At 43.7% G+C, this 25,721-nt stretch overlaps 1 protein-coding gene across 2 annotated transcripts in view; it reads left to right on the top strand.

Moving 5' to 3' along the window:
* Nucleotides 1-25,721, top strand: part of micall1a (MICAL-like 1a) — a 97,688-nt gene that overhangs the window by 50,070 nt on the left and 21,897 nt on the right. For both annotated transcript variants that reach the window (XM_072271811.1, XM_072271812.1), the window contains exons 5-7: nt 2,707-2,843; nt 8,308-9,155; nt 21,253-21,337. In XM_072271811.1, coding sequence (XP_072127912.1) covers nt 2,707-2,843; nt 8,308-9,155; nt 21,253-21,337 — 1,070 coding nt within the window. The remainder of the gene's footprint in view (nt 1-2,706; nt 2,844-8,307; nt 9,156-21,252; nt 21,338-25,721) is intronic.

The following is a 25,721-nucleotide window of genomic DNA, read 5'->3' as shown; positions in this document are numbered from 1 at the left end:
GTTTGATGAGAAATGGAGGAGGGCAGGGTCGGAGTTGCAGGGATGTAACATTGATGAAGTTGTAATGTATTCTTAACAGAAGAGTGAGCAATGGCATGTCATTCCGTAACCCACAGGTCAGATCGAAAGTTTGCAGCTCTGCCACACTGAGTTGGTGATGAGCGACGAGTTAATGACGAGAGGACGCTCATCTGTAATCTCATTTGTGGCAGGGTCTGGCACGTGACGCTGAAGGAAAGGCAGAAGCATTTGCAAGCATGGTCCCCCAGAACTGCCAGGTGGGGAGTCCCTCTCAGATTCCTCATGAGGTCCCAGCATCACACACAAGCCAGTCTTCAGCCAATTCAGTGCTTTCTGTGATAGGCTGAGAGCACTGTTACAGCAAATGCCATGAGATAATATAACATCCCATTTTGGGATTGCAGCTCCGATCAAGCCAGTCCAATACAATTACAACATTGGCAGCTCCCTAACAATGTGGGGCATTATCCTAATACATCTTGTTTATAAGGTGCATGACAAATCCCTCTGACTAATACCAGCCAGGCAGCTACTGTCCTCAGTAAAGTGATAGAAGCTGTTATTGACAGTGATATCAAACAACACTCATGTTCCCCTTAAATATTTCACCTTTCATTGTTAACCCATGACCTCTAGTTCTTATCTCACCCAACCTCAATAAAAAAGCCTGCTTGTATTTACTCTGTATATCTCCCTCATAATTTTGTATACCTTTATCAAATCTCCCCTCATTCTCTGCGCTCCAGGGAATGAAGTCCTAACTTATTAAGTCCTAACTTATTAAGTCCTAACTTATTAAGTCCTAACTTATTAAGTCCTCATTTATTAATTCCTCACTTATTAAGTCCTCACTTATTAAGTAAGTCCTCACCTGTAACTCGGGTCCCCGAGTCCCAGCAACGTCATCGTAAATTTTCTGTGTACCCTTTCAGTTTTATTGGTACCTTTCCTTGTAGGTAGATGACCAGAACTGCACACAACTTCTCATAACATCCCAATTCTAGTCCTCAATCCTCTGATTTATGAATGTCAAAAGTTCTCTTTATGACCCTGTGATGCCACTTTGAAGGAATTATGAATCTGTAATCCCAGATCCCCCTGTTCTGCTGCACTCTCGGTGCCCTAACGCTCGTCATGTAAGACCTGCCCTGGTTTGGCCATTCAAAGTTCAACATTTTGCGTATTGGACAGAACACAGTGCAACAATTTGTGCAGCCAGATTGTGTATTGGCACTATCATATCTACAGGATTGATTTCTCTAACGTGTGTAGTATTGGCCGGCTGGTGGTGCAATGGCATCAGCACCGGACTCTGAAGCGAAGGCTCCCGAGTTCAAATCCAAGTCGAGCCACCCTCTCCCACGCCCCCCGCGCACGCTTTCCATCCGTGCTAGGTTGAGCGTCAAGCTAGCCACTCGGCCTCGTAAAAAAAACAAGGGTCGAGTCAGGAACATTCATATCGTGACTTGGTTAATCCGAAAGGAGACCAATCCTGACACCACGCGCCAGACAAGAATGGCTGACTGTCTGGTGCGACACAATGATTAAAAAAAAACTTCTGTAGTATTCACAAAACATAACATTCATTGCTATGCAACAGAAGCCCATAGCCACCAGCCATTTCATATGATTACATTTTCATTGTATCACAAGCTGCATAAACTTGTAGTACTTACTGTACGTTGTTCTGGCCTCTGTTATTAAAGGAATACAAAGACCAGGTGGGTTAAGCTTATGAGGACAAATTAAACGGATCTCTGATCTCTTCTGAAAAAACCTTGACTTTAATGGTGGGAGGAGCACAAGGACCTGTTGGTGATTTATAAATGCACTCAGTGGCCACGTTACTAGGTACAGGAGTGGAGCCCAGAGTGGCCTTCTGTAGCCTATCCACTTCAAGGTTTGATGTCTTGTGCATTTAGGGATGCTCTTCTGCATGTCGCACGGCTATTTGACTTCCTGTCTTCTTGAACCAGTCTGACCTTTCTCCTCTGACCTCTCTCATTAACAAGGCGTTCCTGCCCACACAACTGCGGCTCACTGGATGTTTTTTTTGTTTCTCACACTATTCTCTGTAAACTCTAGAGACCGCTGAGTGTGAAAATCCCAGGAGATCAGCTGTTTCTGAGACGCTCAAACCACCCCATCGGCACCAATAATCATTCCACGGTCAAAGTCACTTGGATCACATTTCTTTCCCATTCTGATGTTTGGTGGTCTGAATAACAACTGAACCTCTTGGCCATGTCTGCATGCTTTTATGCACTGAGTTTTTGCAAATGATTGATTAGGTATTTCCATTAATGAGCAAGTGTAAATAAAAAAGTGGGCATTGTGTATATATGAAAGGGTTAAGTGGGGTACCTTTGCAGAGGAAGTTTAAGGAAGTTACTAAATGTAATTGAGTATTACCCAGAGAGTAGTTAGAACGTTGTACTCAATGCCACAAGTATTTGAGGCAGATATCACTGATGGATAAAGCACTTGATGGGTTATACGTAGAAGGTCAGAAGGAAGTCTACGTGGACATTAAATGTCGACAAAGCAGAATGAAGTCTGAATATTTGTACTTGTCCTGCAGTCAGTGTCCTGTTGCTGGCTGTCTGTTTGCTTCCTGCAGGATCTCTCTGAATTGTTTAGTGTTGGCAGCGTCATTTCTAACTTTCATGTTTTATTGCCCAGCAGAGTGACTCCCCAGTGGCAGCTGACGAGAGGCCCCAGCGGAACACACTGAGCAGCACATGTGCAATTTGCAACAAGCACGTTCACTTGGTGCAACGATACTTGGTGGATGGAAAACTTTACCATCGCAACTGCTTTAGGTAATGGGAAATGACAGGAAGCGTTGCAGTAACAGTAATGCTTTTTTGAGCAAGGCTGCTTCCTGTAGTGAAATTGGCCGCAATACCAATCCATTGTTAACAACGTTTACAGATCATAAACCTCACTGACATGTTACTGGGATAGGGTGACGTTGGCTTTGCTTTTCCTCTTACAGAAGGAGGTGGCATTTCTCCTTGAATCACTCCAGTCCACGAACCAACGCCATTGCCACAAAGTAGTCATTTATGAACTCCTAGGATCCCGATCTTGCAACAATAGGGGATGGTGATGTCAGGATGGTGTTGTGATTTGATGCTGGTATTGCTTCTTAATTGTTTCCCCTCTTGGTGAACGAGGTGCTATTGAGAACCTGTGAAGGGTTGTATTATGTCCTTTAAATTGTAGACCACAAGATATAGGAGCAAAATTAGGCTATTTGGCCCATCAAGTCTGCTCTGCCATTTCATCATGGCTGATTCATTTTCCCTTTCAGCCCCAATCTCCTACCTTCTCCCCGAATCCCTTCATGCCCTGACTAATTAAGAACCTATTCAATTCAATTAAATTTTAATCGTAATTCGACCATACATGAATACAGCCAAACAAGACAGAGTTACTTCGGGCCCAAGGTACAAAACACAATACCAACAGTCACACACAACACAAGGCGCACATAGCATGTATAAGATAGCAAGCTCATAAAAATATCAGTAAGATACAGCCGTGCAATAAAGTCCAGACCTGAACCATGAATGCCACAGAAATCTGCAATCAACCCACAATAGAGCTTGTCTTTTGCTGAGTGAACACTGTGTGTGGGGGTGGGGGGGGGGGAGGGGAGTGGGATGGAGCGCAGCCTGGACGCCGCTTCACGGCGGCTTCAACACGTCTCTCCTGGCGGCTGTAAACAAGCGACACCGTGGCTTGAGACTTAGTCCTCGCACGTATAAGATAGCAAACAAATATAGGATATTGGTAAAATACAACCAAGCTAAATATCAACCTCTGCTTTAAATATTATTCTGAGGCGGAGGCGGTGTCCTCTGGTCTTTGACTCCCACACCATAGGAAGCATTGCACCAGTAGTGGAGGGGAAGGGTGAGAGTCCAGCAGCAACACTAGTCAATCTGCTGTGCTGTGTTTAGCGTGGAGCTGCAGGGACATCAACTACAGTTGCATCACTCTGAGTGTCCTACACAACAGACTCCTGACTTGAGCATTGACCTGACTTGATCAGCCACCTGTTTGAGAGTATGCAGCTTCTGATTGCTGTTGTGACTGGTGCTGATCTAGCTGGTCCATTAGAGTTCTGATTTTCAGTGGGGAAAAAAGTGACCCCCCCCCCCCCCCATATAGGTATTCATTCATATTGTGGCTCATTTTTTTTCTTGTTGAGTCATAACTTTGCCAACAATGTTATTCAGGTCATGCTGTAGACTGGGTATTGTGAGTGAAATTGTAATTGGGGGTGAATTGTAAACTTATCTTATGAAACACCTGAAAATTGTGGAGTTGTGGACAGTGAGGAAGGTACAGCAGGAAAATATGGCAGAAAGTTTTCAGATGGAGTTTAACCTGGACATTTGTGATTTGTTACACTCTGAGGAGGTCCACTGTAAAGGGAAAGTGCACAGAAAATGGCAGAACCTTTAGGAACATCAATGTACAGGGGGGTCTCGGGGTACAAGTCAATAGCCAACATTCCCACTAAATTTTTTTTTTTACTGCTACATGGACCAACCGTTGCTCTAAGCAGGATATTTTTCCATGGCCTGAAAACTGCATGGCACTTGCTTTTTTTTTGTAATATGCACATCAGACAAACACAAGCCTCAACTCACAACACAAGTAAACAACATCAGCCTGTCAAAGCAATTGGCAGGCACAGTTGCAGAAGTAATATGTTTTTACTGGACGGTGTTGGCATTCAGCAAACTGGCAGTTTATTAACAATAAACTACGTCTTCCGTTCTGTGTTTATTGTTACAGTTTGTAACAATGTTGTAACTTGAAACAATGACAACATAAATACATTGAAGCTTTAAAATGTTTCAAAGTAAAGGTTTGGTATGTTTATTATTTAGAAAATTTATGGAGTATATCCATTAACACAATTAATTACAGGATACTTAACAATTATATTAACATAGATTTCAAAATTATATTAACATATAAAAGAAAATTTCAGCTAACAACAACAAAGGCTGTATGTGCGGGAGCATTTCAGTTACTGCTCAGCCATGCACCCGCACAGCTTAGAGGGAACAGTGTCCATAGCTCACTGAAAGTGACAGCACAAGTGGATCAGGTGGTAAAGAAGACATACAACATTCTTGCTGTCATTGATCAGGGCATTAAGTTTAAGTTGGCATGTCACGTGCAGCTGTATACAAGTTTGATCATAAGATACAAGAGCAGAATTAGGCCATTTGGCCCAGCACGTCTCCTCCGTCATTTCATCATGGCTGATCCAATTTTCCTCTCATTCGCAGTCTTCTGCCTTAAAAATGCATAAAGACTTGGCCTCCACAGCTGCCTGTGGCAAAGAATTCCACAGAATCACCACTCTGGCTAAAGAAATTCCTCCTCATCTCCGTTCTAAAAGGGCACCTCTCTGTTCTGAGGCTGTGTCCTCTGGTCTTAGACTCTTCCACCAAAGGAAACATCCTCTTCTCGTCCACTCTATCAAGGCCTTTCACCATTCAATAGGTTTCAATGAGGTCACCCCTCATTCTTCTAAATCAATTGCTCTTCATATGACAAGCCATTCAATCCTGGAGTCATCTTCGTGAACCATGATATGCCACATTTGAAGCAGCATGTGCAGGAATGACCGCTTTAATACAGGAAGGATCTGGAAACTTTGAAGGGGGTGCAGGAGGGTCCACCAGGATGTTGTCTGGATTAGAGAGTATTAGCTATGAGGAGAGGTTGCACAAACTGGATTGTTTTCTCTAAAGCAGCAGAAGCTGAAGTGCAATCTGATAGAAGTGTATACATTTATGAAAGGCATAGAATACATATTCTTTTTCCTAGGGTGGAAATGTCAAGTACTAGAGGGATTAGCTTTGTGGTGAGAGGGGAAAGTCTAAAGCAGATATGTGAAGTACATTTTTTTTTTTAACACTGTGGCCAGGGCAAGTGATGAAAGCAACTGCTATAGATGTCACCATCTCTGAAGTTCTATCCTGGGCCCAACATATTGATGCAATCACTATTAAGGCATGCCAGCAGCTGTATTTTATTAGCAGTCTGAGGAGATTTGGTATGTCGCCAAAGACTAGCACATTTTCTGCAGATGTGTGTGGAGGTCGTTCTGAGTGGTTACATCACTGCCTTGTTCGGAAAGTTCAATGCACAGGATCCAAAAAAAACCCGCAGAGGGTTGTGGATTCAGCCAGTTCCATCATGAACACCAGAGTCCCCACCACTGAGGACATCTTCAATAGGCAATGCGTCAAGAAGGCAGCATCCATCATTAATGACCTTCACCCCCCCCCCCCCCCCCCCAGGATATGCCATCCTCTCATTGATACCATCAGGGGTTAATGACTGTCACTGCCCAGGACATGCCATCCTCTCATTGCCACCATCAGGGATGAGGTATGGAGCCTGAAGACACACACACACCAGACATTTCAGAAGCAGCTTTTTTCCCTCCGTCATCATATTTCTGAATGGTCCATGAACTCTACCTCACTAATTTGCTCTCCTGTCAAGCCATTTAGTTACTTGTTTGTTTATATCTTATTGCAGTCTATAGTAATTTTTTGTGTCTTGCACCGTTCTTCCACTGCAAAACAAATCTGACAACATATGTCAGTGATAATAAACTCGATTCTTATTTGGTTAACAATATTTAAGAGGCACTTAGTCAGATACATAAGAGGTTGTGTGTCAGAGGATGAGATTAGTCTAAGTTGGCATGGTTGACAAAGACATTATGGGCCGAAGGCCAGTTCCTGTGCTGTACTGTTCCACATTCTCTGTTGAATGGCTGGCTGAGACTGCATCACTGCAGCAGGACCCTTACGCTGTGATGACTGGCCAAAGAGCACATTGTCACGTGAATCCAACGCTGGGCGAGTTGACCTCTTGACCCACTCCACCAACCCACTTGGTCTCAGCTTTGGACTGAGACCCAGCCTCTGTCACGTTTGTCCGTAATGAAATCAAGCAACCCCATTCTTTCTCCTGATATGGGCTGAGAAAGTGTGACCAAAGTCACCTTGGAGTGCAAATAGGCTGACTGATAAATGAGGTTATATTAACATTGATTTGGCCATTTTTCAAACTTGGTCTGAGGTGAAAACCTTCTACCTTTGATGCTTAGCTAAACAAAAAAATCAGGATTATTAGCTTGGGAGTATTGGACACATGAAAATGTAAAAATAATGATGGTTCAGTGGTTTCATTTAATATGTGAGAATGTATAGAGTACACAACCTGAAATTCTTACTCTTCACAGACATTCTTGAGGCAGAAGAAAAACCCCGAAGAATGAATGACACAAAAAATGTTAGAACCCCAAAGCCTCCTGCCTCCCTCCCATGCACAAGCAGCCTCCCTCTCCCCTCCTCCACCCCAACTTATTCTTACAGAGAGCATCAGCACACCCACCACCCACCACCTACCTTGCAAGCAAGAGTAAAGCTCTAAAGAGAGACCATAGTCTACAGTTCATCAAAAAGTACTGTTTGTTCCAACAGTCTTGACATCCCTCGGACTCTCTCACTCTCGCTAACAAGGGAGAGAAAGATATCCACTGCGAGCGGGGAGACAAGCAGTCACTATTTCGATATTACAGTCTGTAGCACCACTTTTATTTCGGGTTCCCCCGACTCAATAATCAGCAGCAAACTCACCATCGAGAGAGAGAGAGAACACGATCCCCCGAGTACAGAAGCCTTGGACAGCCCCACTCGCCATCTCGATGTGCCGGCTCCCCGCAACCCTTCAGTTCATGAGACTGGTGAGAAATCGGGTCCACGCAGCCACTCTAGGCTGCACCCCGAAGACACCTGTCTTCCAGGATGCTCCTGGAGGTGTCGAAAACATGGCCGATCGGCGAGCGCCAAGAACGGGAACATGCCTGCCATGCAGAGCTACAGTTTGAGTGCAGCTGTAGATCACGGACTCCTCAGACAGGACCCCAGCCAGCTTGAAAAGGAAAATAGGGACATTAGAAGAAGAATTTAAACTGTTCTGCTGATGGGCTGGGGAAGTTGCCCTATGGCACCATTTTTAGCTCTGCCCACAGTTTCCTCAGCTTAAACCATTTCTTCTACCATTCTAGGACTACTGTTAGCGTTACTGACACGATTTTAGTGGGGTGAGGTTCGAACCGCATCAGATTCATTGATTTTGGAATAATTGTATCTTTGCCAGAGTTATGTAATGTCCTACTTGCTCACCCTTGATCTGCCGTGTTGATCTGATTATTTCTGTCCTGTTTTTCTTCAGGTGTAAGGAGTGTTCTAGCACTTTGCTCCCTGGAGCCTACAAGCCAGGTGCACATTCAGGCACTTTCGTATGTACACACCATCGAGGACGGGTCGCTGGGCAGCCGCAGCGACCTGTGTCCGGTCCGAGCCTGCCGTCGTACCATGGATCTCTACCAGCTCAGACAGTTTCATCAGCTAGTCCACGGACACCGCACCATTCCCAGGTGCCGACAGAAGCATCCGATAACTATGGTCCCAGCCCGATGAAAAGAGCGGAACTAAATGCGGAGGAAAGTGGTGAGAAATCATGCCGTCCAGGGAGCGGCCTTTCACCCTCAGTGCCTTCTGAGCACTATCATCCCAGTACTGACAAAATCCCAAAACTTTCCAACAGCACAGACTTAAAGGAAACATCAAAACCTAGTGTGGAGTCTCAAATGCCAGAGGCAACGCGGAGGTCAGCGGACCAGTCTGTTTGCAAAGATCAAACTGAGAATGGTATCAGTAAGCAGCCTGAATCAGGGACGCAGCCTGAATCAGGGACACAGCCTGACCTGCTTATTTCCCCAAATGAGCAGCAGCTGGCAGTAGTGATGGAGACGGACATCGCTGCCGAGAGCACCAACACCTCAGAGCCGCCCGCCAGATGCAACGACCAAACCCCAGACACAAGCCACACAAAAGTGAGCAAAGAAGCTGCTGAAGAGCAGCTGAAAACTCTTCCTGTTCCCGTTCCAAGGAAAACCGTTGACTCTGCAATGTCACCCGTGGCAACACCACGCCCCGTACCTCGGCCGCGAGTCAGCTTTGGCGGTGGGACAAATGAAACCTCTGTCCAGAGATCGGAGACTGGCGAACTTGCAAATGGTACATAATGTTCCTGTATTAATGGCCAGATGTGTTATTGCAGCACTGTTAGCATGGGCTTTTGTCTTCGTGCACCTCGGAGTGAGGTAAAGAGAGGATGGCAGGCTGAAAGTTGAGTGCTGGATGTCTGTACACAAGCTCAGCAAAAGTGGCTTTGCGGGGGAGTTAGAATTAAGCAACACACGTAAAAATTGCTGGTGAACGCAGCAGGCCAGGCAGCATCTATAGGAAGAGGTACAGTCAACGTTTCGGGCAGAGTCCCTTCATCAGGATGAAGGGTCTTGGCCCGAAACGTCGAATGTACCTCTTCCTATAAATGCTGCCTGCACTGCTGCGTTCACCAGCATTTCTTATGTGTTGCTTGAATTTCCAGCATCTGCAGATTTCCTCGTGCTTGAGTTAGAGTTAAAGTTGGGAGTGTTTAGGGGCTGGTTGAAAGAAGTCACCATTGCTAATGTTGTAAAGAAGGGAGTGCAAACATAAGATACTGTAGTTAGATTTAATGTGGTGAGACTAATAAATTTAATAAATGCCAGGCCAGAGTGAGTGTAAAGGATAAATATAATGTCTGAAAGCCATCTAGGAGCTGAGGGTGAAGGGGCAACCCTCGTCTCCTCCTTGCTCCATCAGTTTCTCAATTGCCACCCTCACCTTCCCTCCCCTAGCTTGTGTAACCCGTACATCCTCTTTCACTCTTCCTCAGCTCACCAATCACCTCAGGCTCCTGTCTCAGCACTCCACTCTTCACTCTTCCTCAGCTCACCAGTCACTTCAGGCTCCTGTCTCCACACTCCACTCTTCATTCTTCCTCAGCTCTCCAGTCACCTCAGGCTCCTGTCTCAGCACTCCACTCTTCCTCAGCTCACCAGTCACTTCAGGCTCCTGTCTCCACACTCCACTCTTCATTCTTCCTCAGCTCTCCAGTCACCTCAGGCTCCTGTCTCAGCACTCCACTCTTCACTCTTCCTCAGCTCACCAGTCACCTCAGGCTCCTGTCTCAGTACTCCACTCTTCACTCTTCCTCAGCTCTCCAGTCACCTCAGGCTCCTGTCTCAGCATTCCACTCTTCACTCTTCCTCAGCTCACCAGTCACCTCAGGCTCCTGTCTCAGCACTCCACTCTTCACTCTTCCTCAGCTCACCAGTCACCTCAGGCTCCTGTCTCAGTACTCCACTCTTCACTCTTCCTCAGCTCTCCAGTCACCTCAGGCTCCTGTCTCAGCATTCCACTCTTCACTCTTCCTCAGCTCACCAGTCACCTCAGGCTCCTGTCTCAGCACTCCACTCTTCACTTTGTGCTCGCTGCCTCCCCTCTCCACTCTCAGTCCTGACACAGGGTTTCGATCCAAGATGTTAGCAGTTCCACTCACCAGCCCCGCAAATGGTGCCTGACTCCGAGTTCCTCCAGTTGGTCCAGATGTTTGCATCTGCAGTCCCTTGGGCCTCCAACTTTTCACGTCGACCTGGAACAAGTTTTGCCCTTTATTGAACTTTTCACCATTGCTGGAAGCACTGAGGCTGATCTCCCAAACAGTGCTGAAGGAAGCTGCTGGCAATCAAATCTGAAGAAAACAACTGGCAATCAGCCATTTGGCCAAAAGGAAGTCCTCCAAATCTGGGGCTTGCTGACAGATGGCATTATGCCTGTCTCTATGCTTTGTTGCTATACTTCAGAGACCAGTCTCGATAAAGTTTTTTCATATCACACTGGGAAAATTACCTTGTATAGGAGTGGATCCCTGTGCATTTTAATCAGAATTTTTAGCAGATCAGGAGGCAAAGGAGAAAGCAAATTGTTCTATAATTTCAAAAAATTATTTCTTAATGTCTTGATATGCTTACATTGCAGCCTGTGATAGGAGCCATAGCTCTACCTTCTGTCAAACCCTGTCAATGTATTTCCTCAGTAGGATGTCATTGCCTGAGGCCCAGTTGTCTCGACAATGTTGCACCCAATTCCAATGGACAGAGAGACAGTGAGATTGTTCTGTCCTGTTGTTGAGTTAAGACAGCAGGCAGTGTTGGAAGCAGAACAGTTGGTTCCTGATATACTAAATGATCTTGCAGTAATCCCAGCAAAGAAGCAGGACATTACAGCTGAATGGTTCCTGCTTGGGATACAGTTCTCTCAGAGCAACTGTTTTCCAGGTGATCCTGGCAGTTTCAGAAAGTACTGGTTTATTAAGTTACAGTGAAAAGTTTGTGTTGCCTACAGTTTATACGGAACAAATCATCATACAGTGCATTGAGCTAGAATAAGATAAAACAATAGCTTTCCTATGTACAATACGCCACTGGCGTTTAGAGCAGAGAAAAAAGGTCCTCCATCTCTGGTGATGTTCAGGGCTTCCTTCATCACGTCAGTAGCCTCCTCTCAGTTTTCACTACTGTCAGCATGTAAGTCCCAGATTGAGACTCAGCAATACCATCACACTCAGATGTAGAAGGAATCTTCATTGCTGTTTCTGTAACAATTTTGTTTTACCACTCAGGGTTGCTAGCCCTGAGCTGGAGCCCCTGAACCTGGAGGACCGCTAGACCACTCTTAGTCTGGCCTCAACCGCTTGCCTTGTTTGGCATGGGTGACCCTATCAAGAGCCAAAGCATTAAGCCCTGACTCCAGCCACCATAGCTCTCCAGGGTCACTGAGGCACACAAGCCTCCAAACCCTACAAGATTGTGGTCCTCCTGGAGGAAAACAATAGCAAAACAGAATTAGTGTGAAATCTACTGAAAAAGTGCAGTGCAGGTAAACCAAAATAAGCAAGATCATAGAGAGATCATTTGTGAGACCAAGAGTCCGTATTATTGTACAAGAGCTCCATTCAAGAGTTTGATAACAGTGGGATAGAAGTTGTCCTTGAACCTGGTGGTACATGCTTTCAGGCTTTTGAATCTTCTGTCTGATGGGAGAGGAGAGACGGGAGAATGTCTGGGTGGATGGGGTCTTTGGTTATGCTGGCTGCATGACTGAAGCGGTCTGGATGCATAATAGTTTGGTATGGCAACAATGCAAGAAACTGCAGAGTTGTGGACACAGCTGAGCACATCACAGGAACTGGCCTCTCCCCTATTGACTCCGTCTAAAATTCTCACCGCTTCAGTCATGCAGCCAGCATAACCAAAGACCCCACCCACCCAGACATTCTCCCTTCTCTCCTCTCCCATCAGATATGGTGTATCAATAAAAACTGGCATGAGTTGAAGGAGATCTGCTGAATTCTTTAGTCTCCTCAGGCGTTGGTGAGCTTTCTTGGCTGTGACATTGACTAGGACAGGCTATTGGTAATGTTCATGGCTAATGTAGAAGAGCTGTTGAATTAATATGCTCGTTATTAATAACTAGGAACTAGTAATTTAACTAGATCATTAGCTATCTAGTGCATAGTTATAAACTTAGTGGAATCTGTTAATAGTGGCACAATGACTGAGCAATTAAATTAAAGCGAAGTGCTGAAGATTTGTTAGGGGCAAATATGTCTAACTTTACATAGTTGAACACTTCAGTCACAAAGTGGATAAGGGAGTTTCTATAGATATTATTTATCTGGATTTTTAGAAATCATTCAGCATGATTCCATAGAATAAACATACTTTTGCACAAATTGGAAGCAGTCTATTGGCTTGGACAGGGAGTTGGTTAGAAGGTATTGGAGAACCTGGCTCACACCAAGTTGACATGATGCAGTCTTGATGAAAGGTCTTGGCCAGAAACAACTGTTTATTCCTCTCTATAGATGCTGCCTGACTTGCTGAGTTTCTCCAGTGTTTAGTGTGTGTTTCTCAAGGTTTCCAGCATCTGCCAAATATCTTATGTTAATGATGTAACTATCATTTTTTTTCTAAAGCGTTATTAAAGATTTATTTGGCTTTTTAGTAGTTCTGTAAGTTATATAGTTACTCCAGTGGACCTTGCTGTTGATGCATTAGGTGCATCGTAATTACCATGAAAGGGGAAGGTGGACAGGAAATGTGGAAGCTATGGCAGGTGCTTTTTTTTTTGTAGGGGAAAATGCAAAGATATCTGAGATGGATCAGACTGCTTTCTACACGATGAAAAGCTGAGAACTGTGGACGAGTGAAGTGAACTTGGGGTGCAGTCCAGAAATCACTGAAAACTTAATGGACAGATACAAAATCAACTTTTAAAAATGTGTTTGTTTCTGAAGGGGAGTTGTGTTGTACAGAATGCAGGTTAGACCATACCTTTAGCACTGAGCAGTCCTCGCCACCCTGTTAGCAAAGATACGTGAGTGTTATTAAAGGAGCAGGTAAGGAAACCTGTTTCAATTGTGTAGAGCAGGGGTTACCAGTCTGGGGTCCACGGACCCCTTAATGATATTGGTCCATGGCATAAAAAAGCTGGGAACCTCGGGTTTAGAGGGTTAACAATCAGGGGTATTAGTCTGAAGATTAGAGTCAAGCCATTTAGGACTGAAATTAGAAAGTGTTTCTTCTACACAGCAATCAATACCCAGTTAATTTACTCTAAATTAGATATTAAGGCTGTATAAACCAAAGGATAATGGCTTTATAATACAATCTGGTGCTTGGCTGATTATGTCATTGTAAATGACAGAATAAACTTAGAGGGTAAATGATTTTTCATTTTTATCTCCTGGGAGGTTGGCTTTCAGCCCAGTAGTATTTAACGTAATTGATATGTCTGGAAAAACTTGTTGGAATTGATAGAATAGATGATGAGAAATTATTTCCTTAGTGGGGGAAGAAGGCATGTTATTAGAACTAGGTTAATCAGGGGCTGTGGTAGGTAATGGAAATTGGGCACTCTTCAAAAAGTTGTTGAGGTTTGAGAACAATTCCATATTTGAAAAAAATGAGATTGATTATTTTTTGTTAGCAGGAGTATCAAGCACAAAGGAGAGATGGGATACAATCAGACTTTAGCTCCTTCACTTCCTCAGGTAGTCAGTTAATATCACAGCTGACTTCTTCCAAGGTGGTGGGGTTTTTTTTGTGTGTGAGGACAGATGGACTAGACAGGGAATATCTTCAAAGTTGAGAAGAACCTTCTTTAAACATACAGTTCTTAAAAGACTTTAAGACAAGCCAGATGCAGAGATGCTTTCTCCTGGCTGAGGAAGCTAAGGAAGTAAGGAACCTGCGTGAACAAATTTCACGACACACATGCCGTGATAACAAACCTGATTCTGATTCTGATGACTGAAGAATATAGACTAGGCTGCTTAGAACTGAGTTGAGGAGGTTCTTCATTCAGAAATGAATCTTTGAAACTCTCTGCTCCAGGATGCGATAGAGGTTCAGACACTGAACTCATTCACTGTATTTCTGAGTATGACTTGAGTGCAGGAACTGATCAGAGGCTGAGAGCTGCCATGATAGAAATGTAGAAGATGATAAGAGGTATATATCCAGTGGACAGCCAGACACTCTTTACAAAGGTGGTAATGGATAATATAAGGCGGACTTAATTTTCATTGGCGGAAAGTATAAGGGGGGATGTCAGAGGCTAAGATTTTTTTTGGACAGTGGTAGGTGTGCAGAAAGTCCTCCCATCAGTGGTGGTAGAGGCAGATACATTAGAAACACTTAAGAAACTCTTAAGCCATGGATGACAGAAAAATGGGGGGCTATGTAGGAGGGAAGGATTATTTTGATCTTAGAGTAGGTTATAAGGCTGGCTCAACATTGTGGGCCGAAGGGCCTGTTCTTTGTAGTGATGGTGCTGGAGACTGCTGCTAAGCTAAAAGATCAGCCTTGATGAATGGCAGAAATGGAAGAGTCATGGGATCTATTCCTGCTCCAAGTTGTGTTACTGTAGGTCAGTAATTCACTTCTGTAAACTGTGCTTACAAAGATTTTCTCACGCATCAAAGGCAGGTCATGCCAGTGAAAACAAAGTATACCAGACCCAAGTCATAGTTCCTATAAGGAAGTGTTGGACAAAAACATTCAATCTGTAAACTGAGGTTTTTAAAAATGTAAGACAGTGACACAGGAAAAACTTTTTTCACTCGAGATCAGATTAGAAATCGTAAGTTTGTTGGGAAATTCGAACGGAATTACAGGAAAATTTCTTTTTGCAGTGTTGTGAGTTTGCCTCAGCCACTCCAATAACAATGGATGCAGTTTCTGTAAATAGATGATGATGAAATAAATTAAACGGTAACCTGAAGATGAAATGGGGTAAGGAGGGAAGTGACACACACACAGACACACACTCACTCAGACAGACACACACACACACCCACCCACCCACCCAAATGGAGGAACTCAGCAGGTCAGGCAGCATCTATGGAAAGGAGTGAACAGTTGACATTTTGGGCCGAGACTTTTCTTCAGGAGAGAGGCTGTCTGAAACGTGACTGCATTAGACCAGATGGGCAGAAGGGCCTGATTTGGTTATGCTCATCTCATATTTTGGACTAGTAAACTATACATACTAGAAATTGCTTCAGGAATTGGTGGTTTGTGCTGGAATAAGATGAAAATGTGCAACTTTTTTCCAGTGAAACGAAGGTTAAATGATGTGTAAATGGTTTTCTGTGCGGTTTGAAGAGGGTAAATGAGGAAAGGTGGTTTGTGGTAATTGTCAAATTACCATTGGATTGCAGTTTATCTATAGAATAAAGGAGGCTAGAAGGAATGTTTCTGTATAACATCTTCCTTCTGCGGTTATTAAAGAGACAACAAATACATTTAAATGGTACAATATAGGAATCGTAAAGGATGAATACTAAAGGGTGCAGGTAAGTGGTGTTCACCAATGTCACAGCTAGTACAGCCACTGACTGCTTTCTGTATTGCGAGTCCCAAAGAATGGCCTTGCCCGAAACGTCAACTGTTTATTCATTTCCATAGGTGCTGCCTGACTTGCTGAGTTCCTCCAGCATTTTGTTGCTTTGAACTTCCAGCATCTGCAAAATGTCTCGTGTTTCTGTATTCTGAGTCTGTGAGACATTTCAGTGCAACGAAGGTTTATGTCTTGGAAAGACATTGGCTTTCTACGTGGGTGATGAAGCTGCTGCATCTGGGCTACTCAGGCGGTCATTGTGTGATCCTGTCGTTAATGAGCTGGCAATTTGTTTCATGGAATGAGGTTATGAACAGAAAGAAATATGCGGCTGGAGGCAAGGCCTTATATGGAATGGAACTCAGAAGACACCTGACCTCCAACTAGAACAAAGTGCTTGAAGCAACCTTGGTAATCTTCCCTGGGTGATTCAGCATTTCAAAACCAACAGGGATCTCAGAGTCAAAGCCAGAGAAGTGAACAATCTGTAATCAACACTCAGTTTTGTAGGACAGATTACTTTTCTCTGTGTGACCAACTTTTAAAAATCTGTTCTGAAAATATTTATTTTAGATCTCTTAGTATTATTAAACTTTAGAGAAGAAAATTATATTCTAACTACATTAAATCATTTTAAAATTGTAGTTCTGTGACATGAGTTTACAATCTCAGGAGTTTCACTGGAATATTTGTAATATGTAGTTGCTAAGATAATATAAATCCCAAAATAACGGATATACCTATGACGGAATTACACATTAAAAGGGCCATTCAAACTGTTCATTTAATGATTGGTGAGGAGCAGGTTTTGAATCAAGATGTCAAGGAAAGCTCCCCTACTCTTTGGGGTTGGAGTTGTGGGATCTCCACCTGAGGGGGTTAGACAGGCAGTAATCCTTGTTTATATATTTAGGACAAGGTTCAAACTTGTCTTTGAACCAAAGAAAGTAGAGATACTGAAAAACCTAAAACTTAAAATAGAAGGTGCTAGAAACAGTCGCCAGAGCATTTGTGGAGCAAAAAGTCGAATCACTGTTTCTATAAAGCACAGGAACAGAGTAACACCATTCATCAATAAAGTATGATTATGACTATCCCATAAAGTCTGCTTCACTTTCAGAATGCTGTTACTTCATAGTTTCTGTTGAAGGGTCACTGAGTGTTGCTTTAACAATGTCATGTAGGCTGCAGCTTAACAGCATCCTTTACCTCTGAGTCAGGTAAGAACTTGCATGTGAGAGCAAGAGCAGAGCACTCAGGCCCTCAGGCCTGCCCTGTCACTCAATGTGATCGTGGCTGACCTACCCCTAGACCTCAACTCCTCTCTCCCTCAATCCCCCTGATATTTCAGAAACAAACCTGTCTCCATATTAAATGTTCTTAATGAGCTATAGTGTCCACAACACCTGGGACAGAGAGCTCCAGAGATTCATCATTCTCTAAAGAAATTTCTACACACTCCTTTTAAATGAAACACCTTGAAACAGCACCGCCTTTTTTGAGAATCAGGTCTTGTGAGAGCCCAAACGTCTATCTTGACACCACTGCAGTATTTGGGGAGTTGTGCAGTACTGAAGGTAAGAAATAGAAGCAGGAGAAAGCCGTGAGAATCTTCTAGACTGCTCTGCTTTTCAAGGCATTTGTGGATAATTCTCCATCTTGTCCTTTATCGCTTTTGAGCCTCAGATCTCTTGGTTTTCTTCGTATCCAGAAATGTATTAATCTCAGCCTTTAATGCAGTATATACTTAATTGGAATTCTGTGTATTCTCAATTATTTATAATCCTCTGGATGAAGCAGTTTCTCATCATCACCCTCAAATATTTCTCCTGAGATTGTGCTTTCCAGAATCCTGAACTGCAGGTAACAGACTCTTGTCTTTTGCCCTGTGAATCCCTCTTCGAATCTTACGTGTCTCAACTTGACCTTCCTTTTTTCTGAACTTAAACTAGTGGAGGCCAGTTTCCCCTAATCTCTCCTCATGAGGAAACACTTCAGTCCATGAATCAATCTAGTAGAACTCCACCATTTGACCAGTGGGTCCTTCATAGGTATGAAGACCAGAGCAACATTCAGATTCAAGTGTGACTTCAAAAGTCCTGAATACTTTGTTTTCCAATCCCTTTCCGACATACCTTTTCCTCAGTGCTTTACTTATATGTACCTTGTGAACGTGTGAATAATTTGTTTCTGAGCATATAAATATTGTTATTCTTCAATTCATCTTGCCGAAGTGCATAACTCTATATTTTCCCACATTATACTGCTATGTCATATGTGTCTAAACTTGACGGTATAACTTGTGAATAGCAAGTGAGGGTGGATTTGGGTGGGGTGGTTGGTGAGAATGTGGAGAGGATATAATTAGTTAGGGTAGGGTTAGTATGAAAATCGGTGCTTAATAGGCAGCAGGGACAGTTTCCTTGTTATGCCTCTACAATTATAATTCTGACGTGTGGTGGTTGGCATCCGCCTGTCTCGAAGGACAGTGGGTGATGATCATCATCACAAGCCTGGGCGGAAAGTATGGGGACGGCCAGTCGTCCAGATCCCCCTCTCGGCCTCACTTGTGTAAGGAAAGTTTATGAAGCAATGCGTTTGACACGAGCTTGGCTGCAGGAGCTGCCGGAAGAATGTTCAATGATGTCCAGCTACCTTAGGGGATCCGCTCCAGATTTGCTGTATAGGTTTACTCCCGTAGCCTTCGTCTCTCCCGAGGCTGCCCACGAGGCAGTGGGGCTATTTACCATAGCTGGGGATCTGGTTCACAAGCACCAGGGCGTGTCCACACACCGGTGGGCCTGTGTGCTACATGTGCAGGGGCCAGACCTCCTCCCCGCCCTCTATAATTCAGTTTGGAGTTCGGTTTCTGTGTGTCGCCAGCGAGGAAGCAGAACGCAAAGTTTGCTGTTGGGGAGGCTGTGTACTTGGCATGGAGGGACTTACACATACAGCTCCCCTTTTCACAAGACTGCAAGCAGCAGTGGAAGCTGAAAGTGAGAACAATAAGCACTACCCACTGCACTGCCACACTAGACGCATCACAACAACCATTTGACAACTCTATAATTAATGTACAATCTGATCTTTATCCCTTTATCACATTTTCTCATCATTTGTAGCTGATTCCTAAAACTCATTTCTGAACTTGCTCTTCTTGGCATCATTTAGACTTGTACTCTGCCTCACCGTCCTTCAGTTTCACCCGTAGAGTTTCTCTTTTGCAATGGAATATGCAGGCTTTGTTAATCTGTTAGGTAATCCTTTAATTTAATTTCCTAATCTATCTTTGTCAAACTGCCTTTGTAATTGGATTTATTTAGTCAAGTTCTGATTGGCCAGCATTCTCAAACAATGCACAGAATTCTTTTTAAATTCGGTCATTTTCTTTACATGATTCCTACAACTAGATTGTAAACGAGCCTGCCTCATTACACAAGTTCAGGTCTAAGGTACTTGGTCTGTTCCATGGTGTATTACTCAAATCTCTCCTATTGTGATCCCCATGGGGCCCATTCTATGTCTTAAATAGTCTATTCAATCTTGCATAGTTATAAAAAGTTCTTAAAATAACTTTGTTGTATTAAATAATTATATTCAAGTCATGCCAGAATTTAGTATTTTTAAATAGAACACAATCTCAAAATCTGTGTTTTCAACTAAACATTTGTTTGTAGTTATCATTCCTGGGTGTCTTGGGTATTTCAGATCAGTGATACTAACACATGAAATAATACATAGAGTACTGTACTCCCCAGTTAACTGGCTGGCAAATGGTATATAATATAAATCTACTCTAACAGCTAAAATTTAAGTGCTGTTATTATCGGTGGCAAAGTGGGGCTATGGGTATCACAATGGTCTCTCAGCTCCAGCCACCAATCTCAATGAAGATTAAGATCACACATAATCCCCATTATCTTTATTACACACCATTCTAATATTTTAGTTACCGTAATACTTTCAACAAGTTATTGCTGCGGCTGGTGTGTAAAAAGTTTTGTTTCATGTAACACACGCACACACAATACTGGAGGAACTCAGCAGGTCAGGCAGCATCTATGGAAAGGAATAAAGAGTCGACATTTTGGGTCGAGATCCAGTGCCCTGTCGTTTTGTACCATAACAGCTCCTCACTGTTCATGTGACAATTTGTTATGAAGGTCAACTCTCTTCCCCCATTTGGTTTATCCTTCCCAAATGCTGGACTGTTAAGTTTTGTAACTTCAAACCTTTAAGCTAATTCAGAGAAAGTCATAGGAGTCTGAAATGTGAATCTAACATTGAGTTTACCTTAAGCAAGGTGTGTACTTACCATGTGGCAGTGTGATGACAAGTGCAGTTCACATACTTTTACACGTAAACCCTTAATTACTTAAATGAACAAGAATGCTTAATCAACATATTTACAAGATTGCTCAAATATTACTGAAATATTAAATACACAACTTGGACAATCAGGAATATTTAATTAACCTTTGATCACCATGCAACTAATCTTTGAAACATCTATAAGATTAAACCCATTTATCACTATTGGCGTTATCTTTGAGATGAAATACTTGTGAATCTTTAAGATGAGAAGCTTTGTGCTCTAAGGCAAGTGTAAAAGATCCCATAACTCAATTTCAAAGAAGAATGGCGGAATTATCCACAATCCTGGACAACATTGATCCCTCGCACTATATTTAAAGCAGCAAGATTATTCTAGTTCTGATGAGGGGTCTCTGCTCAAAACTTAAACTCTTTATTCCTCTCTATAGATGCTGCCTGACCTGCTGTGTTCCTCCAGCATTTTGTATGTGTGTTGCTCTGGACTTGCAGCATCTGCAGAATCTCATGTTTGATATCATTTTACTAATGTTTGTGGAAGCTTGTATTGTATTTCATCCATTATATCAGTGGCTACACCTAACAAGATCTTTAGTGACTGGAAATGAGCAGAAATATATATTTTTTTGTATATTTCTTGTTGAAAGATTGGAACACACTATGACTACATCTGAGGGATTCAACTAGTTTGTTCCCCTAGAAAATTCACTGCTGACACCCATAAGAGACCTGATCACATTAGATTATGGATAATATCAGTAAACTCTTGACTTTGGGAGATGTTGAGTTTGCAGGAGTGATGCTGACCTAAGAGCTTCGCTGCAGCAGGCCTAAAGGCCTAACCTGCACGAGGTGGTACTATTGAATGTAACACTGGTGACTGTATAAAGAAAAGCCTACAAGAGTTTTATAGTATTTGTCAAAGAAACAACTGTCATTGTTCATTGACTCTCCTGTGGAAGGTTCAGCAGTGTTTTTGCTGTTTGTTTAGGAGGTGTGACCGAGCAAACGACTCCAGTGCCGAAACCCCGAGATCGGCCCCGGTCCCTGACAGAACGGTGTGCTCCTGAGGCTAGGTACGTTAACCAGGGCCTTTGTTTGTTTGTTTCAAGACAGCTTGGAGTGGGCCCCTCCAGCCCTTCGAACCGCGCCGCCCAGCAACCCCAATTTAACCCTAACCCAATCGCAGGACAATTTACAAAGACCAGTTGACCTACCCGCTACATGTTTGGGCTGTGGGAGGAAACCCGAGCACCCGGAGGAAACCCACACATTCCGGGGGTGGAGGGGGGGAAGGACGTACAGACTCCTCACAGAGGATGCCATAATTGAACTCCCTGACGCCAAAAGCGTCACGTTAACTGCTCCGCTACCGTGGCGCCCTCGCGCTCTGTGGGTTGATAAGGAAGAGTCGTTTGAAGTGAATGTGACTTTGGGACCCCCGGGTAGAGTGCTAACTGAGTGCATGCGGCTGGGGTGGGCTAGTCTGCAGCTGGGTGGGATTTCTGCAGGCGGTGGGAGCATGCTGCTGGGATGGGAATGGTGGTCTTATGATGTTTGTACAGTATATGTAGCACCACCTATGCACAGGGTTTTACAGGATTCAAGGTGCCTGCTCTCAGCAGGATTTCTGCAAGGGACAGGCATGTGTGGAAAGCTCAGGATGTCTGAAACCATCAGGGTGCCTACCCCAGGAGGATTTCTGCAGGACGACATTGGGATCCTGTTGTGGGTTACTGTGATGCCCCGTATAAGCTGTGGTTTTATCTGTTAAATAGACACTGCAATGCCTTCCTCAGTGACTTGATGCTTTCACTCACACCGTTCAGCGGTAGTGCTCATGATACGAGCGAGGGCCAGCTGCTTGCTCAGGGCTTCACCGCTTTCTCTCTGGTTGAAAATGTTCCAGGTTCTACTTAGATGCTTGACTCAATAAGCAGCTTCAATTTGATGCCACCTCAACTCTAAGTCAAGACTGTGTGTCAATAGACTGTTAGACAAAGAATCGTAGACAAATTCGTAGCATAGGAGGAGACCTTTGGGCCCATCATGTCAGTGGTGGAGAAGGAGTTAGTTAAACTGGTACATTCTCTAGCACTGAGCCTGTGGTCCTGCTCTGCAACTACAAAACCAGCACATCTTAAATGTTAAGGGGATTCTCCCTCTTCCACTAATCCTTCTGGCAATGACGTTGAATCTGTTTCCTAGTTTTTAGTTCCTCTGCTAAAGAAAACAGCCCTTTCCTATTTGCCCACACAAAATTACACGTTCCTGATCAGTTGTCCTTTGGTTACCTCCGCTCCAAAGAAAACAGTCCTGGCTTATCTCAACTTTCCTTAGCAGTTGCATTTTTCCAGGCCTGTCAACATTGTTGGAAATCTCCTCTGTGCTCTCGTCAGTGCAATCACATCTTCCCTATAATGTGGAGACGGGAACTGTACTCAGCTTCAAACTTCTGTGTAGCAGCAGCGTAACCTCACTGTTCTGATGTTCTCCAGAGTGGTTCCAATAGCTGCCACAACTCAACGTGATGACCTTCCTTTCCTGCAGCAAGTGAGAAGTTTGAAGCATCAATGGAAAAAAAAACCACTGCAGTTTCTGTCTTGTGAGGCTGTACTACTGTATATAATCCTGTACCTTAGAGTGGCCATTCTGCAGCCCTGGCTATGAATAACATCTGCCCTAGAACACTAGTACATTTCAGGCAGACCACTGCATCCATGGTTCTCCAACACCAGCTGATATTTGTCTCAGTGTGTCCCTGGCAGTAGCCTGTTGAGCAGTGTTTAGTGTTTGCGATGTACCTCAACAAATACCACTGCATCACTTCCTCGACCTCCCACCGCAGAGCCAGACCCTTAAAAGCAAGTGAAGCAACAGTCTCACTTCCCCAGCAGTGTAGGTAATAATTCTGATCATACTCAAGATCTGATTGAGGAGGCCTTCCTCACCACTAGCCATGTAAGTGTTAGTGCTTGTGTGAAAGCTTCGGTGAGGATGCATCCCCTTTGAGAGTCTGCTTGGGAAACCACCATGCTCAGTCATCCATCTCCTTGCCCTGCAGGGCGCTGATGCCATTTTATACATGCAGTTGGTGCATGATCAAGAATGATGCTCTGGCTCAGGGGTTCCCGACCTGGGGTCCACGGACCTCTCGGTTAACGGTAGGGGTCCATGGCATAAAGAAAGATGGGGGACCCCTGCTCTGGAGGACAGATTGAAGCTCAGCACTCGTCATTTGCATTAACAGGATCAATGCACAGCTTGCTGCAGTGTTTAATACATTTTCCCCCTTTTCTGTCAGATTATACATTGAAGTTTTGCAAACACTCTTCATTTTTGAGGTCTAGTTGAAGCTGGAAAGATCTCGGGTGATATCTGCAACACAAGCTGATATCCACGTATTTCTCTGCCCCTTTGACGTACCTTCTGAGAATGTGGAGATATCGAGGACAGGCAGGTGGATCGAACAGGGCTCACTCTTTCTCTTGCAGGATGGGAAGGGAGCCTCCACACTCGGCCATTTCCTTGCCCCCTGACCCCCACCACCAAAGGATCACAGCGTCCTTAAGACATCTACTTTCCCGCAAGGTCACGTTGCTGTCTGCACTGTGAAGGAAACCTGGAGTGTAAATATCTCCCGTCTGAAGCTGCATGCCCCAAGCAACATTATTTACTGAAGCTTCTTCGTTCTCACGGTGCTGCAGCTCCAGCAGACTCCTCACCAACACCCAGGTGTTCTGCTCACATGTACTGACTCGTATTGCGATACTAACTGATAATAGAACCTTGCCCTGCCCCCAAAGAGCTATTGACAGAACTATCCACTTCTTGGCAAAACACACCTTCTTCCCTACCAAGTGAACTGGGGTCATGTCATTAACTTTCTCAAGTACAAGTACACAATGACAACTAGATTAGCAAAACCACCGCAAACTTCAGCTAAGTTGTAAAATGCACCCTTAGAACTTACATTGTAAGTGTCTGTCAATGTAGTCATACTGATCATGTCCAATCACCCCTTGCACCAACTTTCTGTTACCTGCTGTGTTAATGTTCCTGTCATTTCCTGGTTCTATTTAAATATTTCTTTATTAGCTTCTCCACAGTTCCTGAGAATAATTCCTGTTTCTCAAAAAGGCTGTTAATGTCTCAATTTCTAAATTAGATTTTGAGATGAAAAGCAGTCTCTAAATACGAGGCGACAAAGGTGGATCTGAAAGCTGAGTCTAGACTTGCCTTTCGGGTGTTAACTTTCTTTGTCACGTTTGCATCAAAACGTATAATGGAGTGCATTGTCTGCTTCACGTCAACAAGGATTGTGTTGGGGCAGCCTACAAGTGTTGCCACACCTCTGGTGCCAACATAGCCGGTGTACAACCTACTGACCCTAACTTGTATGTCCTTTGTAATGTGGGAGGAAACTGGAGCACTTGGAGGAAACCAACACAGTCATGGGGATAATGTACAAGCTCCTTACAGACAGCAGTGGGAATTGAATCCTGCTCAGTGATCGCTAGTACTATAATCGCGTTATCTTAGCCATTACGCTAGCATGCTACCCCGTTTGACAATGCTTATTTTCTTTTCTCATTTATCTAGTCATATTCATCCGAATTCACTGGTCCTTTCCAATAATCCTTTCAATAACATTTGCTTTATAAATATTCAGAGCCCAGGACTGTTGTGTTCATCCTAACCATTATTTGAGGCACACACCAGAATGAGACTTGTGCCTGTAATGCCACCTTATGCTCATAAGTGCTTACTACAGCTGCTCTACATCCCTCAGACTTTGGAGATATTGGTCTGGATTTTGCTGACAGGGGTCCGTCACGTAGATTTGCTGCTGTTTTTCTCCATCCTGTTTCTTCTTCTGACCCATCCCATTGTTACAAAAGCCTGAAAGTACATACAACAAACTCTATCCTGCTCATATTAGACTATTGAACTATCCTCTAATTAGATAAGATTGACTCTTAACCGTTCAGTCCTCCTTCGTTATGACGTTACACCATTATGCCTGCATAAATTAAACACAAATTTTACAACAGCACAATTAGAACTAAAAAACACCATTTTAGTGAAGTCAAGTCCATTTTAGTGAAGTCAAGTTTAGTGTCATTTAACTATATACACAAATACCGTTAAACAGGAGAATGTTTCTCCAAACCAGGGTGTAAAACACTGTAATACACATAACGCTCAATAACTTACGAAAGTAAGGATGAAATCTACAAATGGATTATACATAAATTAAGTTAAATATTGTAAGGTACAGAACAAATTAACCAGTGATACTTTGAATGCAACGCAGCAAGGAACTTAGAAGCCTAATGTCCTGAGGGAAGAAACTGTTTCCCATCCTGACCGTTCTTGTTTTTATGCATCGTAGTCTCCTGCCTGATGGTAGAAAATCAGAGAATGCTAGATGGATGGATGGGATCCTTAATAATACGA

Source organism: Mobula birostris, chromosome 11 (genome assembly GCF_030028105.1).
Source record: "Mobula birostris isolate sMobBir1 chromosome 11, sMobBir1.hap1, whole genome shotgun sequence".
Lineage (NCBI taxonomy): Eukaryota > Metazoa > Chordata > Chondrichthyes > Myliobatiformes > Myliobatidae > Mobula > Mobula birostris.
The sequence above is the reverse complement of the archived record's forward strand: the minus strand, read 5'-3'. Positions and strand labels throughout refer to the sequence as shown.